This window comes from Phasianus colchicus, chromosome Z, assembly GCF_987193195.1.
Source record: "Phasianus colchicus chromosome Z, bPhaCol1.hap1.1, whole genome shotgun sequence".
Classification (NCBI taxonomy): Eukaryota; Metazoa; Chordata; class Aves; order Galliformes; family Phasianidae; genus Phasianus; species Phasianus colchicus.
Genome location: NC_143476.1, coordinates 81,757,448 through 81,773,502, shown reverse-complemented (window position 1 = coordinate 81,773,502; position 16,055 = coordinate 81,757,448). Strand labels below are relative to the sequence as shown.

The following is a 16,055-nucleotide window of genomic DNA, read 5'->3' as shown; positions in this document are numbered from 1 at the left end:
GAATTTATATTGTAGTTTCAAAATCTGGTAAATTCAAGGATGAGTACATATGTTTAAAGAAGCCATAAATGCTTTTTTTTTTTTTTTTTTTTACCATCAGGACTATATACAATTCAGTTACAAAGTTGAAAAAAAATTTATATGCTTCTATAGATGCATACACATTTTCTTAGAAGCTGTCAACTTAAAAATACAGTGGTGCTTCAATAAAGCTGTGGAAAGAAAGGAACACTGTGTGCAGTTTTATTACGTTTTTTCAAGGTTTTCAGCTGGTCTGGAAAATGAAATAGAAAAAGAAAGTTGGACTGGCAAATGGTACATAAAACTAGCTTGCATTTGCCTAAACAGACATTTTATGCTTCCTAAACCTCATTATTCTATTGAATATTCAAGTCATCTTTGATTTTCTTTGTCACTCTAAAAACATTATTACCATTTCTATGATTAGACGGAATACAAAAGATATCCGTAGATAGTTGATTTTTCTTAACTTTTTTTTTAATCTTGAGGAACTTGAACAAGAAAGCACTGTAAAGATACATGGGTCCCTCTGAAAATAATGACGCCTATTTATTTCCATGGAAATTACAACAACAACAAGGACAAAAACTGGCATAGAAAGCTAGTCGCCTTACTTTCAACTCTGCTCTACCAAATATTTACACACGTCTTAATTTCACTCACTCAACTCAGAAAGCACTTCTACCTCTCCACGAGGCTTCAACACTAATACTGAACTTTTAAGATGGGAGGTAGAAATTGCCCCCAGGCAAAAACGATACCCACTGAAACAGTACCCAGGGATTTAAGGGATTTTAAAAAAGAGTAGACACTTGTTAGAAGAACAGCTGTGACAAGGAAGTTGGAACTAGATGATTTTTAAGGTTCCTTTCAACCCAACCCATTCTATGAAAGTCCAGTTTTAAGTTTGGGCATGTTTAAAGTTGCGAATGACAAAACTGAAGGTCCTGCATTCCAGAAGCACATGTACAAAGTGTGCGTACAAAAGAGCATAGTAAGAACCACTTGTGTGAACATAAAATTTTCACTGTTGTGCAACAAATCAAATAGTCTGCATGGACTTCACTTTGGTACTTGAATGAACAAATTACATCCCATGCATGCACAGATCACGTACACAGTACAATAAACTGCCTTCACATTCCTGGCATTATAAAACTTAGACCCATAATCGTGAAGTAAGACACTGTGACTATTGTTTTCTCAATCTCAGTGTTGCAAGTTTAGTAGTACATTTCAGTTCAGGAACACCTGGAGGTAATTTTTCAAAATAGACCTGATAGCAGTTGTGAAGGATTTAGAGGGCACAAAGCAATTAACCCCTAAACAAATCTCACAGTTAAGTCCTTCTGAAAAGCTTTGAAACTTTGCCAATCACTGGCGTTATCTATGGAGGAGTAGATTTTGAACTTGCCTAATATTCTCCCTTAGTTGCAGCTGTGCTGTATTTTTTGCTTCTATTACATCCCATGCCACTCAAAACTAGTCCCACAAAGCATCATACCATTATTTCAAAAAGTACAAAGGGATTTTGCTTATAGTTTCTAATTGACCATTATTTTAAGAAACAACAATGGGTAGTCATTCTAGAAAAGTACTTAGTGAGGCATTTAAATTAACTGTCCTATAAAAGAAGCTTAAAGGCTTTATATGCTATCTGGCTGGACAGCAGCCTCTGGAGGGACAGCCCACTTGGTCAGAGGATTGCTGTATGCAACTAAAGTTTGATTGTGCAACAGTCTGCAGGATGCCTTCTGTAACGAACAGATCCTGACAGCAACGCAATTCTATATAAAGCAAAAGAATCTGCAGCAAGGACTGAGCAAAGTTCATGATTTTTACTGTAAATGATGGCCATAAGAGTTTGTCATGAAATGATCAAACTATTTTCTACACTACATATAGATATTGTCATGCATTCTCCTTTTCCCTGCAAACAGTATTAGCTATCCATGCTACAGAAAACATCAATTTTTCAGACAACATTATTCTCTGCTAAGTGACTAGATTGTTGACAAGCCAGATTAACTCGCTTCTTGAGACTACAAGACATATAAGCATGTGAAGGAGATGATGGAAAACACAAGCACTTCTTCTTTATCACAGCTGCAGTGGAGTTGGAGAAGGACATGGGCCAGGGTACATAAATATAAGTGGCACAACCTTAAGGCAAGAAATATAGGAAAATGACTGTAAGGAGTTGACCTGAAGTTATTCTGTGAAGGCAAAGCTTAATACTATCAATACATTATGCATCATTGGAAATTTCCCTTAGAGAAGGAGGTAAAACTGTGTTTTTTTTCTTCTGGATAAAAGAGGCTTTCCTGGACCAGCCTGCTTCTGTGTATGTTGTCCCATTTGCCACTCCCTAATTCTGTTTTCCTCTTTTGGCTATGGAAAGCATGATTTCATTGTCCTGATCTCTGTGGCTACAAAAGGCCAAAGAGCTCTTGGATTTATCACTGTCCTATTGACCAATCTTAATGCGAGGCCTACAATGAATCTAGGTCCAGGTTGGCCAGGAGGAAAAAACCTCTAGGTAAGAATCAATTTCTCTCACTGGCTATGTCAGTCAGTTTTCAGTAGTTCAGCTTTCTTGGCCTCCCCTTTGAACATGAAAAGCAACTAGTTCATTATTTACCAAATGATGAATGAAAAAGTACTTCAAGGTTATTTCATTATCACATTTAGTCTAAACAAATGCAACTCATTTTTTTTAATCTCCTTGACCCCCACTGAAGATTTGTCTTCAGTAGAGTTGTCATGCACCGTATTGATAACAGAAGATTATCTTCTTGCCTACTTCAACACACTTTATGTTAGAAACCTTAAGAAAATATTTTAATGCCTGAGATTTGGCACAGCAGGTTTGCTACTGCCAATGGCACTAAGTTCTGGTTCTAAACAGCCTGTACATTCAGATAAAATCAATCTCATTATTTAAACCTAGGGGGAAGTTCTGCAGAAGTCAGGAAAATATGCTGATTAATGCAGCAACACTGGGAACATTAAGTCCTGCCTTTATTTTGCCTCTTGGTTTTGAGCTGAACTCAAGAGGAACAAATACAATAATGTGCAACTGTGAGAATTTCTGGTTCTACATAAACATTTCCTATCATGCCCATTCCTTGCTAAATGAGGCAAGACTTCAGAGTTTACAAACTTCTTTGCTGATGGACCATTAACATTTTCCACATACTCTTTTCTCTGTGGCTGCGCAGCTGAGCTCCAGGTTTTGTTGCTAATGTGCAGGGTTACATCTAGATAAGCAGAGCTCAAACTCATGTGGAGCCTAGTAGGGCCACAGCTAGCTCAGAGTCCCTACCAACAGCACGACTGGTTCACATTCAGGCAGCCAAGAGCACAGTCAAATTAAGCACAGGGTACCTGCAGAGAAATGCAAACAGACTGTAATATCAGAACTCTGTCTCCCTAGCTCAAAAAAGACAAGGATCTCATAGAAAAAGTCCAGTGGATGGCCATAAAGATGGTTAAGGATCTGGATCCTTAACACTGGTTCTGGTTAAGGATCCCATATGAAGACAGGCTGAGTAACCTGGATCTGTTCAGCCTTGGGAAAAGAAGATGGCAGAGCATCTGATAAATATTTATAAATATCTAAAGAGAGGTGGGAGGCAAATGGATGAGGCCAGGCTCTTCTTGGTGGTGCGCAGTGATAGGACAAGGATTAATAGCCTAAAACTTGTACGTAGGAAGTTCCATACTAGCATGGGAAAGAACTTATTTACAATAAGGGTGATGGAGCACTGGAACAGGCTGCCCAGAGAAATTGTGGAGACCCCTGTGGGGATACTAGAGACCTGGCTGGATGTCTAACTGTGCAACCTATTGTGTGTACCAGCTTTAGCAGGGGAATTGGCCTCAATCTCTTGAGGTCCCTTCCAAATCTTGCAATTCTGTATATTTCCCGTTGTTCAAGCAAGGAATTTAAGATCTATGGCAGGCTTTCCCTTTTTCATTGGGTAGGGAGTAAGTAAGTGACAATACCCTGACTTCATTACTTACTAGCAGATTACACCTTCCTTCAAGTCCGTTTTGTAATTTTTATAAGTGTATGTATGTAAGGGGAAAGAGAGCAAAAGATTTATTTATTTCTTTTATCTTGTCCTTGAATGAATACGGAGAACAGAGTAGGTTCCCATGCTTTCATACTGTGATGTACCTCACAGTATCCCTGCAGAGTCATATGAAGAAGTTCAGAGTGCTGTGTGAAATGTTTCATTTCTACCTATGCAATGAGGTAGATAATAGATCCATAAGCTCAAGAAATATTTATTAAGAAGCCAAAGATGGTGAAGTGGGAAGCCACTTATTAAATAAAAACTGAAAAAAAACCCATATCCTGCAGTCTTCTGTTTAAATAATCATGTTGCAGTTAGAAATCAAAGCCAAATCACACAATTCTTTAGCCAGAAGGTAGTACACAGGATTATAATTTACTTAGTAGGAAACACTTCTGGGAAAAGTGAAGCAGATGTTGAATAAAAACATAATAATCAGTCTAATTTCACTTTTCCTCCCTCTTTTTGTTATCATGACAATTGTTAGATTAAACATCAACCACAAGTACATAAACGAGCTAAAACATGCAGCATGCCATTGAGCAAAGCATTTGTTTTAAGTACCTAAAGAAAAAGCTTTATTTTGCTAACAAGAAAGCCCATGGTGTTCTGTGGTGAGCTCTTTTCTCCCCACATATATACATAGAAATTTGTACTTAAAAGCAAACATCAATACATATTTATACACACATAAACATATTAATACAGGAAAGTTTTTGGGGATGGGTTAACTTATGAAGATCTCCTAAAATTCTTCTTTTAATCTTCTAGAATTACAGTTATTCAAATGCCCTCTTTTCCAAATCCTTGAAAAACACATTCTTTCAGTGTCCTTCATGACAGGAAGGATTTAAAAACCATAACTAGTATAATCATTATTGTTGTCATACCAGCAACTGGATTTGTTAAGAAATTTGTCTTTACTTTTGAGAAAAAAAAAAAAAAGAAAAAGAACCAACAATAATCACATACTCCAAGCAAAACCCAGGCATTAGAAAGATGAAAGACCTATTTCACATCAGTTATGCAGCGGCTATAACATCAACAGTGTACTGTTGTAGTTTAATGTACTGCCCTATACCTTAAAGAAAGTTTTCCTGCCAGCACTTTCTCTTACCGAAGGCAATCTTCTAGACCTGTTAGCATTTCATGGTTGTCATTCTACACAATTGTCCAGCTTAATGCACCACACAGAACTACAATACAAATGGAATTGTTCCATTGTATTGAGAGTGGCAAAGATACACAAGTTTCAAGATGGACTGAAATATTTACTGAGAAATGCACAAATGTATTTTTTGCTTTTTGGACAGAAATGAAGGGTAGTTTTTGTATTCAATGTATCTGGGTTTAGAACACCTACACAGAGAAACAAAAGTAGGTTACAAATCAGTACTTTTGGGAAGTAGGATTATTACAGATAATTCTGAAAGTGCAAGGGAAAAGAAAACTAGATTTTCCAATTTGGCTCAGGAACACTGAGAATTTCAGGGCAAGTACTACAGATGCTTTCTCATCTTAAATAGGCTTGTTATCTTATTTTAAAGCTAAAATACATTCTTACATATAAGCTCTCTAGCCAAATGCATGCAAGAACCTTACCTCTTAAAGAAACAGAAATGACAGAAATGGTCTAGATCATTTTAAGGAAAGTAACAAAGACAATAATAGAAAAAGGAAATATGGAATTACCTCTTCCACAGGTAACAGTGCAGGCTGTCCACTCTCCATATTGCCAAAAATACTCTGGCTCTCCAATCTCATTCTCATGATTTTCTTCTTTACGAACAGTATATTCATACTTGATTCCTGGGTTAGTCTCTTGAAAAAGTAGCTGGAAAAACAGTACAGCTCACTTAATCATTTATCATTACTATAACCTTCTAGCCCAAAGCTTTCAAAGTATGCCAGCAAAAAAAAAAAAAACAAAAAAAAAAAACACAACAAAACACCAAAACCAGCAGGTTTAAAAGCAACCCATTTTGAAGCCCACTACCCATTCAAAAATACAGACTGGCAAACCTTTCATTTATTTGCTGACAGTGGCAGACATGTTTCTTTTTAAGACACATGCGGTTTTGAAAGCTCATGTGTAAGTAGGCCAACAAAACTGGTATCCTATTGACCATGAGATAAAGCAAAGTCCACCCAAGGCACTGGAAAATGTGGCACTGATTAAGAGCTACTGCCTACCATTATAAATGGTAATTACCCTACCCATATATAACAACTGTTAAAAAATATCCAGTGTCAGAAAACTAGAGATTTTATTCAGATTCTACCTTATTATTATTATTCACCATTTCCAGATTAAGAAGGAAAATTCCAAGTAAGTAGATGTACTCATGAGTATCACCATTTAGCTGATAGGAGAGAGGTAAGAAAATCTTCAGGGGATAAACTACTGAGGCAACAAGTTTCTCCTCTTCCTCCTAAATGGTTTCATTGGATTTGATTTCTGATGGTGACAACTGAATACCCACTACATGGATCCTCTCCCATGATCGTAATCAAACTATGACACAGGACATACATGTTTTCAGGTAGAACGAACTGCTTTCTCAAGCAATATATTTCTTTCCAAAATAGCTCAAATGATTTTTTAAAGATAAGATGCTAGTAGAGCAGTCTACATAAAAATATACATATTTTTCCAGCCTCAGTTTCAAAGTCTTCATACATTCAGCTACTATCCAAACCCAATGGGCTCTGCTAGAGATCTCCTACTTACTTGAATCCATATTGATTCATTGGTGGGTCCTGGAGCTGTCAGATTTTCTAGATCACCTGTCCTGTCATACTGAAATATTGTTCCTGCTACTTTGTATTCACCATTCCACTGGATGATAAAACCTCCATTCAGGTAATATTTTTCTGGGTCTTTACTTCGCACAGCAAGGAAATTGCCTGCTTCTGCAACTTCTGTGACTCTGATACCCCTTGCACCTTTTGGAATTAACCCAATATCAACATATCCTAAGAGAGAAAAAACAGAGACATGGGGGTAAACAAGAAAAATGTCACTGCAGTTTATTTAGGATGTTTTAAAACACTAGATTTGCTTGGGGAAAAAAAAAATATATATATATATATATATATATATATATAAAAAAGTGCTCTCATGGAGCTTTTCATTTACATATTTATATATTCTTTTCATTTAATTAATAGTGGGACTTTCCAACCCAGATTTTCCATTATCAGTTAGAGAATATGTACTATGTTTCAGCAATTATAGTGGCATTTAGAAGGGATATGGATGTGAATGCTTTTCTGAACTGTGCCACATGAAATTTACTTCATAGTTGAGCATCTGCATCTCTACAACCAGGCCGAGGGCTCTGGCATACCGTAACCATGAGTACTCTGGAAAAAGACTAGGGAGTCTTTTGTTAAGAACCTGTTGTAGTAAAGTTTTTTTAATTTGTAATGAACATTTTCATTACATATGAAACATTTACATACATCATCAGTGGATGTAAAGGGTTTCACAATCCTTAAGTCTGAAATCATTCAAGTTCTCCATGACTGTTTCCCTTAGATAAATTAGCTACATAAAACATGGAAGCCATTCATGTGCAAAATCATCTGTAAGAAGAGGTTACTGGTTTGTGCATAATGAATGAAGTCAGAACACCTGCTGGAGAGTTTTGTTTGTGCACGGGGGGTTAGGCTCAGTGATTCTCTAGAGAAAACTACAATTGCTACTGAAAGAAAAACATAAAACAGAAAGTTCACATACAAATTTGAACACAAACTCAAACAGCTTTCTTGATGTTGCTCCTGGCTGAGTTTTAGAAATTGGAAGGATGACAAGCTGTACAAGCAGATACCCTAGGAATGTAAGCTGCAGAAGTTTGGTTGCAGTGTAGGTATGCAGTTCCTCATCACACACAGCTGTTGTCACAAATTAAATTCTGAGAATCACGTCCCCATCACCTGTCTTGTAAAGTAAGCTGATCAGCTTTGATTACATAGGCATAAACCATACTGAACTTCAGAATCCATGGTACACTTAAAATGCTGGACAACTTCAGTAAGCTACAGCCTGTAGCTCTTTTGCAGGATAACAAGTACAGACACCACTGACATATGTTGTCCATGGTAAAACGAAACAAAACATAAAGCCACAAAAAAAAAAATTCAAATAAATTAAAATATCCACCCATCTATGTCCCTCATTTCTCTGCCACCTCTCCCGCCCCCCCCCCCCCCCCCAAAAAAAAACCAACAACCTACAACCATAAAAAAAAAAACAACAAAAAACAAAAATCCACAACCAAATAAAAAAGCATGTCTACTTCAATTCCTTTGTAATTAAAAGAAACATAATGTTAAACAGATATTGTTTTCTGGATGACACCTTTTGCGTGTTTCTGAGATTAGCTATGGAAACTGAAATGTTTCAGTCTTTCACAAGTGAAGGATATAGCAAAATTTGGAAGATTACTAAGTAACTAGATTGTTATAGGAAACCAGAACATTGTAAGAAACTAAGGTCTAATGACTTTCCCATATGTTGTATTCATTTAGTGAAGTGGAGATGTGTTACAAGCAGTGTGTGATTGTATGGTTAAAGACTTGATTAGAAGACATACTCACAACTGGGCCAAATTAAATTTTATGCATGCAAAAATTTTATTGTGTAATTTTCTGAGAGCTTGGCTTTGCAACCTTGCTGTCCTTTTTCCAGCAGGTTTTTTTTTCCAGATGTAATATGAATAACACTTGTTCAAAGTACAAAATATAAAAACAAATGTAATTTTCTTTCTGTTGTTAACCTAAAAAAGTCTGCACCCTGTCAAGTTTTTGCATAATTATTTCTGCCTGAATCACTTACACTTGCATATAGACCTGATTTTAAATACACTTCAGCTGCCTGATGATAGGTGTTACCATTTGGTCGATGTATCACACTCCTTCCCTTTGGCTTTCCCTAAATTATCTCCTGGATTCCCAGAACATCAGTTTAATTCCCAATGAATGTTATCTGCTTTTGAAAGCAATGGCAATCAGGACTAAGCTTTTGATTTTATCAGGCAGCACCACATTTTTTTTTGTTTAAAAATGGTGTAGGTGGTGTTAATATAATTATTCCTGGAAATACGGTTCCAACTGTCAAGATTATCTAGAGATGTGAAATTCAATAACCGTCGAAATGTCAGCTGGCTAACCTGCATACTGTATTCATTAAAGTCTGCAGCGTCCGTGTTGCAGGTGCTGTCATACGCCTGTGCAGAGGCAACTCTGAGGTGCTATTAATCTTTCAATTTTTAACAAAAATTTAATCTGTATCTTCCTAATCATGGGAAGAGTATACGAATAAATTCATACAGTGCTTGTAAGCACATCGCTACTGGGGCTGAAGAGCTTGTTTCTCTTTTCCCTTAGCTGTAAGTCAGAACAAATTTCACCGAAGTACTTAGCACAATATTGCAGATAAGATTACAGTCGTGCTATTTCTCACACCAGCTCCCATCCTGCTCTCCAGTTTGTCATATATGTGACTTTCTTACTTAAAAATGGAAGTTCCTGAAGCACAATTTTCTTCTGAGCCAGGTCCTAGGTACTATCACAAAAATACACATGAAACAGCACAGGCCTCCCATGGCAAATCAGGTTTGCAGATCAAAGTACAGTTGCACGCAGCCTTTCCATGGAATAGGAGCACTGCAGTATGTAACGGTAATGGGGAAAAAATTATAGGCTAAAGACAATCTCTGAAGTGAGGATGCAGGAGAACTTCCAATCTCTCAGATTCCTATCTGCATCATGGCTCTGTCCAAAATTAATCTCAAGCGTGTATCAGGCCTCTGTGTGCACTTAGGCAGCAAGGAACTGTGCAAAGTGTTGAATCAGTTCCAATCAGGTTGTTCACAGGGTTTCAGAACCAAGATAAACCTCTGGATTAAAGTGAATGCAGTCACATTTCCTCATTTGCTTGTCAGTTCAGGAAAATTCAGTCTTACATAGCGCCTAGCTCTGCCTTCTGCCTACCAGAATCAGATCTCTCTTCATCCCTGTTGCACAATCCCTCATTTCTTGATTTTTAAGATTTAAAGGTTTCTAATGAACATTTGAAAATTATTTTCCCCTACACACTATGAAAAGAGAAGGCAGAACCTGTATGACCACCACCCTGTCCCTAGCCACTTTTCCTTTTTCCAAGATTCCTTTGTTTGAACTGCAAAACTTCCTTTTTGTTAATCTATTTACTCCCCATTCTGCCTGCCACAGTCATAAACCCATCATTTGAAACTCAGCCTTTCATTGAATCACAGAATCACAGAATGGCCAGTTGGAAGGGACCTCAAGGATCACGAATCTCAAACCCCCCTGCCACAGGCAGGGCCATCAACCTCCACATTTAATACTAGACCAGGCTACCCAGGGCCCCATCCAACCTGGCCTTGAACACCTCCAGGGACGGGGCATCCACAACCTCTCTGGGCAGTCTGTTCCAGCACCTCACCACTCTCTGTAAAGAACTTCCCCTGACATCCAACCAAAATCTTCCCTGCCTCAAAACCATTTCCCCTTGTCCTGCTGTCACTCACCCTTTCAAAGAGTTGATTCCCCTCCTGTTTGTAGGCTCCCTTTAGGTACTGAAAGGTTGCAATGAGGTCACCCCGCAGCCTTCTTTTCTCCAGGCTGAACAAGCCCAGCTCCCTCAGCCTGTCTTCATAGGGGAGGTGCTCCAGTCCCCTGATCATCCTCATGGCCCTCCTCTGGACCCTCTCCAACAGTTCCCTGTCTTTCTTGTACTGGGGCTCCACACTTGGACGCAGTATTCCAAATGGGGCCTCACAAGAGCAGAGCGAAACAATCACCTCACTGGCCCTGCTGGCCACCCCTCTTCTGATGGAGCCCAGGATACCATTTGCCTTCCGAGCTGCAAGGGCACACTGCTGGCTCATGTTAAGTTTTTCATCTATCAAGACCCCCAGGTCCTTCTCCACAGGGCTGCTTTCAAGGACCGCTCCTTCCAATCTGTATGGATGCCTGGGATTCCTCCAGCCCGAGTGCAAAACTCTGCACTTTGCTGTGTTGAACCTCATCAGGTTCACCCGGGCCCACCTTTCTAGCCTCTCGAGGTCCCTCTGAATGGCATCCCGTCCTTCAACCGTGTCAACCACACCACTCAGCTTGGTGTCGTCAGCAAACTTGCTGAGGGTGCACTCAATTCCGTCATCGATGTCATTGATAAAGATGCTAAAGAGCACCAGTCCCAAGACAGACCCCTGGGGACGCCGCTCGTTACCAGCCTCCACCTGGACATGGAGCCATTGATGACCACCCTCTGTCTGCAGCCTTTCAACCAGTTTCTTATCCATTGAGTGGTCCACCCATCAAATCCACATCCCTCCAATTTGGAGATAAGGATGCGGTGGGGGACCTTTCTTCTACCCTAATACTTTTCCCTATCAAGCAGCAGCATTTATTCTCTTTCCATTGTCTGCATGCCTTGTCAATGTTCTTCTGTGCATAGTAATATTCCTCTGAAGCCAACGAGAGTAATAACAGAGATTTAGAGTCATAGTATCATAGAATTGCTCAGGTAGGAAAAGACCTTAAAGATCACGAAGTCTAATCGTATTTCACATACTACCCTAACTCTAACAGTCTTCTGCTAAATCATGTCTCTGAGTTACACATCCAAATGGAGCTCTTGGAACAGGTCCAGAGGAGGGCCACTAAGGTGATCGGAGGGCAGGAGCACCTCTCCTATGAGGAAAGGTTGAGGGAACTGGGCTTATTCAGCTTGGAGAAGGGAAGGCTCCTTGGAGACCTCATTGTGGCCTTCCAGTACTTGAAGGGAGCGTATAAACAGGAGGTGTATAAACAGGAGGGGAATGGCTGTTTACAAGGGTGGATACTGATAGGACAAGGGAGAATGGTTTTAAACTGAGACAGGCGAGGTTTAGGTTAGATATTAGGAGGAAGTTTTTCACACAGAGGGTGGTGAGGCACTGGAACAGGTTGCCCAAGGAGTCTGACATTCCTGGAGGCATTCAAGGCCAGGCTGGATGGGCAGCCTGGTCTGGTGGTTGGCGACCCTGCAAATAACAGAGGGGTTGAAACTCGATGATCACTGTGGCCTTTTCAACCCAGGCCATTCTATGATTCTATGATTCTATGATCAATCACAGAAAAACTTGTAACTGCCCCAGCGCAAATCCTGCCTACGCTTCAAGCTTTCTACCCTAAGAGTGCAGCTAGGGCAGCTTAACTGACTTGCTAATGAATCTCCTGAAAACAGTGTGGACTGAATACTGGCAACTATCAACAGCCGAGACCATTTATGCAAAATCAGAGTTCTGATTTGTTTTTCATCATAAAAATCTAATGGAACCCATTACGCTGATAAAACTGCCTCTCCTGCAGCTGTGTTTGGAGTCCCCCCTCCTCCCCCTGCAGATTTTTCCATTTTGCATTAAAAGGAAAGGAAAAACATTTAAATGAAACTCCAAGTAAAAATACAGATATATATATATACGAACTGGTAAGACTTCAGGCAAAAGCAATCACTCTGCCCTTCAGAGAAAGGCTGAATTATTAAAACTCTTTTCCAGTATGCCATTAATCTGACCTGGCAACCTAGTTGACTTGCAGACACACTGTACACTGCTACAGTATCAGAGTCATGAAAGACTTAAATTCTGAGGAAAGCTTTAGATTAGAATGTTTACCCTTGCTTTGTACTTCCCTGTGCCACTGAACTTTCAAAAAAACCTCAATTTTTCCTTCGCAGTTGATAGTAGTACATATCCTGAGCTTTGGTCCAGTTTCATTACCTGCAATGAATTTATCACCCCGAAATCACTGTATTTACATAAACCGCTCAGTAGACACACAGCTATTAATCTTTCCTGTAAGACAGAATGTCATAGTACTTGTAAATCTGACAGAGTCAAGAATCAGCCAGATGTTGTGAGTATCAGTAAGGGCCATACATTGCCTTAAAAGCTGAAGTGCCTGACAACCTCTGCCTTTCCTGACACATTTTCTTGTTTTCTGCAACAGAAGTAGAAGGGAAAGTAGAAGGGAACAATTAAAAGGGAAAGAATCTACAGAAGCAATAAATCTTTTTTTACTTTATCTAAAATGATGAAATAATTTACTTAACATTCAATACAAACACATACAACCTGCATGGTTGCAGGCATCTTCAAGTTTATTGATGGGATTCAGACTTGGAGGGGTATGGAAGAAGCATATCTAAGTGCACAGTGGGAAAAAAAATGAAACACTGAAAGTGCTTTTCCCCAGAATTGTAAATTCTAAATTATTTCCACAAATAATATTTTATTAGGTTTAGTTCCCACTCCCTCTTCAAGATTTTTTGGCACCAATTCATCCCACACAATGCAACTTACGGATTGCATGTCTCACTGCATTGGTGAAGAAGGGCTCAGACATTGAAGTTCTGATGCAAACCTCTGTAACATTGCAAGGACTCACTTTTCCACTTTTCCAGCCCAGAAGCCTACCACAGAAACTTCTACAGCAGACAGATGTGCAAAATTCTGCACAAGGAAGAAGCTGTACATGGTCACTAAAGCCAACGCTATCGAATTTAGGACACTTTGAAACACTTGGTCCAGCGTTTCATGAGTGCTTTACTTTGTCTAGAGATGCAGTTAAGATTTTCCAAGGGCATTAATTACACTTTCTTTTTGGGTTTTTGTCAATATCAATGTAAATTGCACAGGACCTATTAGTCTCTGACATCATTTCTACCAGATGAAGTGCACTTAAAAAACAGTTCACCAATCTTTTCAGGCACACACAAGATTATTTGTGAAACATCCTTTTGGTATTTCCTATACAGACTGATCATTCAGTTCACAATGAAAAGCATTTCTTAAGCCTTTTTATGTGGATAAAAACTTCATCAATAGAAGAGTTTAAGTAAAGAACCTAATTTACCAAATCCTTCACTTTGATTAAATGTCATTTTTACTGTATGACAGGCAGAGCCATCTCCCAGGCATACTCCACACTGGTCTTCAGTGGCATTGGAATTTATCTCATAATCACAGCCAACAGCCTAGGGGGGAAAAAAAAGTTTCAGAATAAATACAGTCTTCACAATGAAGCTTCAGCATAGATATTATATACAATATTAAAAATATATATGTGTATTTTATAACATAAAGAAACTAGTAGTAGAGATCATGTAAGTAAAACTCTGATGTATAAATATGAAGTTAAAAAGAATAAAAATCCCACAAACACCACTAGGCCATGAAACATATAGTAGTGACTAGACACATATCTGAACTGGAAATGTCCCACTAAAATGATCTCAACTTTTTGGACCGTCCAAAACATCTAGCATTCATGTCTGCTCTCTTATATAATGACATAATCATGGATTCCCAGAAATAAAATGTAGTAACAAAAGTGAAAGACAGGGATTCTCACCAGTGCCTCAGAGAAACCCCAGTATTTTACCCACACAATAATACAAATATTTCACGTTTCTTCAACAAATGTAGAACAAAAGCTATGCACAGGAACAGATGCTTTGAATCTGTATTAATAATGCCACATGTGGCAAGGATTACTTGCCAAAGATTCACTTTACTGAACATGCTGAACTTAGACAACCGTATCCAGCCAAAGCCACAAGGCAACTCAAGAAATGACAGACCACTTTCTGATCATCACTTATGTTTTGTAGCAGTCCTAGAGAAGAACTACAAATCCCCTGAAAAGTAAAACTTTCCAGTAGGCATCACGTTTTACAGTGTTTTCTTCTTCAGCCTGCCAGCACAGGGCAAAGTGTCAGCCTGAAAGCTCTGACAAAGACTGATTTTCCGTTCATTTTTTTTTACGGGGAGAAAGTGAGAGGAAAAATAATTATTTTGAGTTGAAATAGGAAAAATTTCCTTGCCAAAACCTAAATTTCATGCACTAGTCTGTTACACTTGAGGAAAATCATCTTTTAGTTCTGGGGCAAGTTTTTTGCCTCTCTTTTAATAAATAGGAAGATTTTTAAGTTGAATTGCTTTAATATAAAAATGTCCTATAAAAATAATCTGAAAGTTTTATATCCATTTATCAGAATCAAAGCAGCATATGCTCTAGATGAGAAATCAGAGTGCAATATTGGTTAAACTGAAGTGTTTGGTTCCAGCCCATATATAAACCAGAAAAACTTTTCATCATTTGAATTAACCTGGAGGTAAATGTAATGGTTTGGAGTTCCCTGAAGCTTCTCTCTCCTTCCTTAAACAAAGCTCAGCTGTTGAAGGAAAATCAAGCCCTAAACTTTCTGACAGGCTTTGTCTAATACAGTACTACAAAAATACAGCAGGAGAAGAATCCTAAAGTAAATTCATTCAAGATGATTTTAAGCAGCCAACTTTGGAAACTTTAAAAAGTATACAGGGCAAAATAAAAGCTAGATTGTTAAATACTGTTAATCTTTGCACTTTTTAGACTATTACTTTTCAGAAAAAGGTGTATGCGCAACAGCACTTGAGCTCTTTGATATCATAAATATCTTTAAATCATATCTGCATTTCAGCTACTTTTGTCACAAATGAATATCAATGAATTCTGAAGTATATTAACAGACTTTATACCAGAGCCTATCATCATTACTGAGGAGCTGGCTGCAGCTTCACTTAAATGAATCTCCAATTGCACTGTTCCACGTTTGCTGTGTGTATCAGCATGGATCCACCTGTAATGTACTCTCATGCAGACAGAGCACATCTGGCAGTGCTTCACCTCATCTATTTGTCACCTAAGGAGCATGCTACAACATTTGACCTGGTTCTCCTGGAACTGAATTTTTCAGTCATACATAATAAACACTATTTACTGATATATTTTTTTGCTCGATTTGAAAAATGCTTCAAGAAATAATTTTGTCTGCCTCCCTCCGCCTTGAAAATTACATCTGGGTAATCATTTAAAAAATAAAAAAAAAACTTTTCT

General features: G+C 38.5%; 1 protein-coding gene across 1 annotated transcript in view; it reads right to left on the bottom strand.

Annotated features, from left to right (window-relative positions):
* The window catches only part of ADAMTS12 (ADAM metallopeptidase with thrombospondin type 1 motif 12), a 172,885-nt gene that overhangs the window by 30,350 nt on the left and 126,480 nt on the right, over nt 1-16,055 (bottom strand). Inside the window, exons 14-16 of the mRNA XM_031608435.2 lie at nt 14,034-14,154; nt 6,835-7,079; nt 5,796-5,937 (exon numbers count right to left, since the gene is read on the bottom strand). Coding sequence (XP_031464295.2) covers nt 5,796-5,937; nt 6,835-7,079; nt 14,034-14,154 — 508 coding nt within the window. The remainder of the gene's footprint in view (nt 1-5,795; nt 5,938-6,834; nt 7,080-14,033; nt 14,155-16,055) is intronic.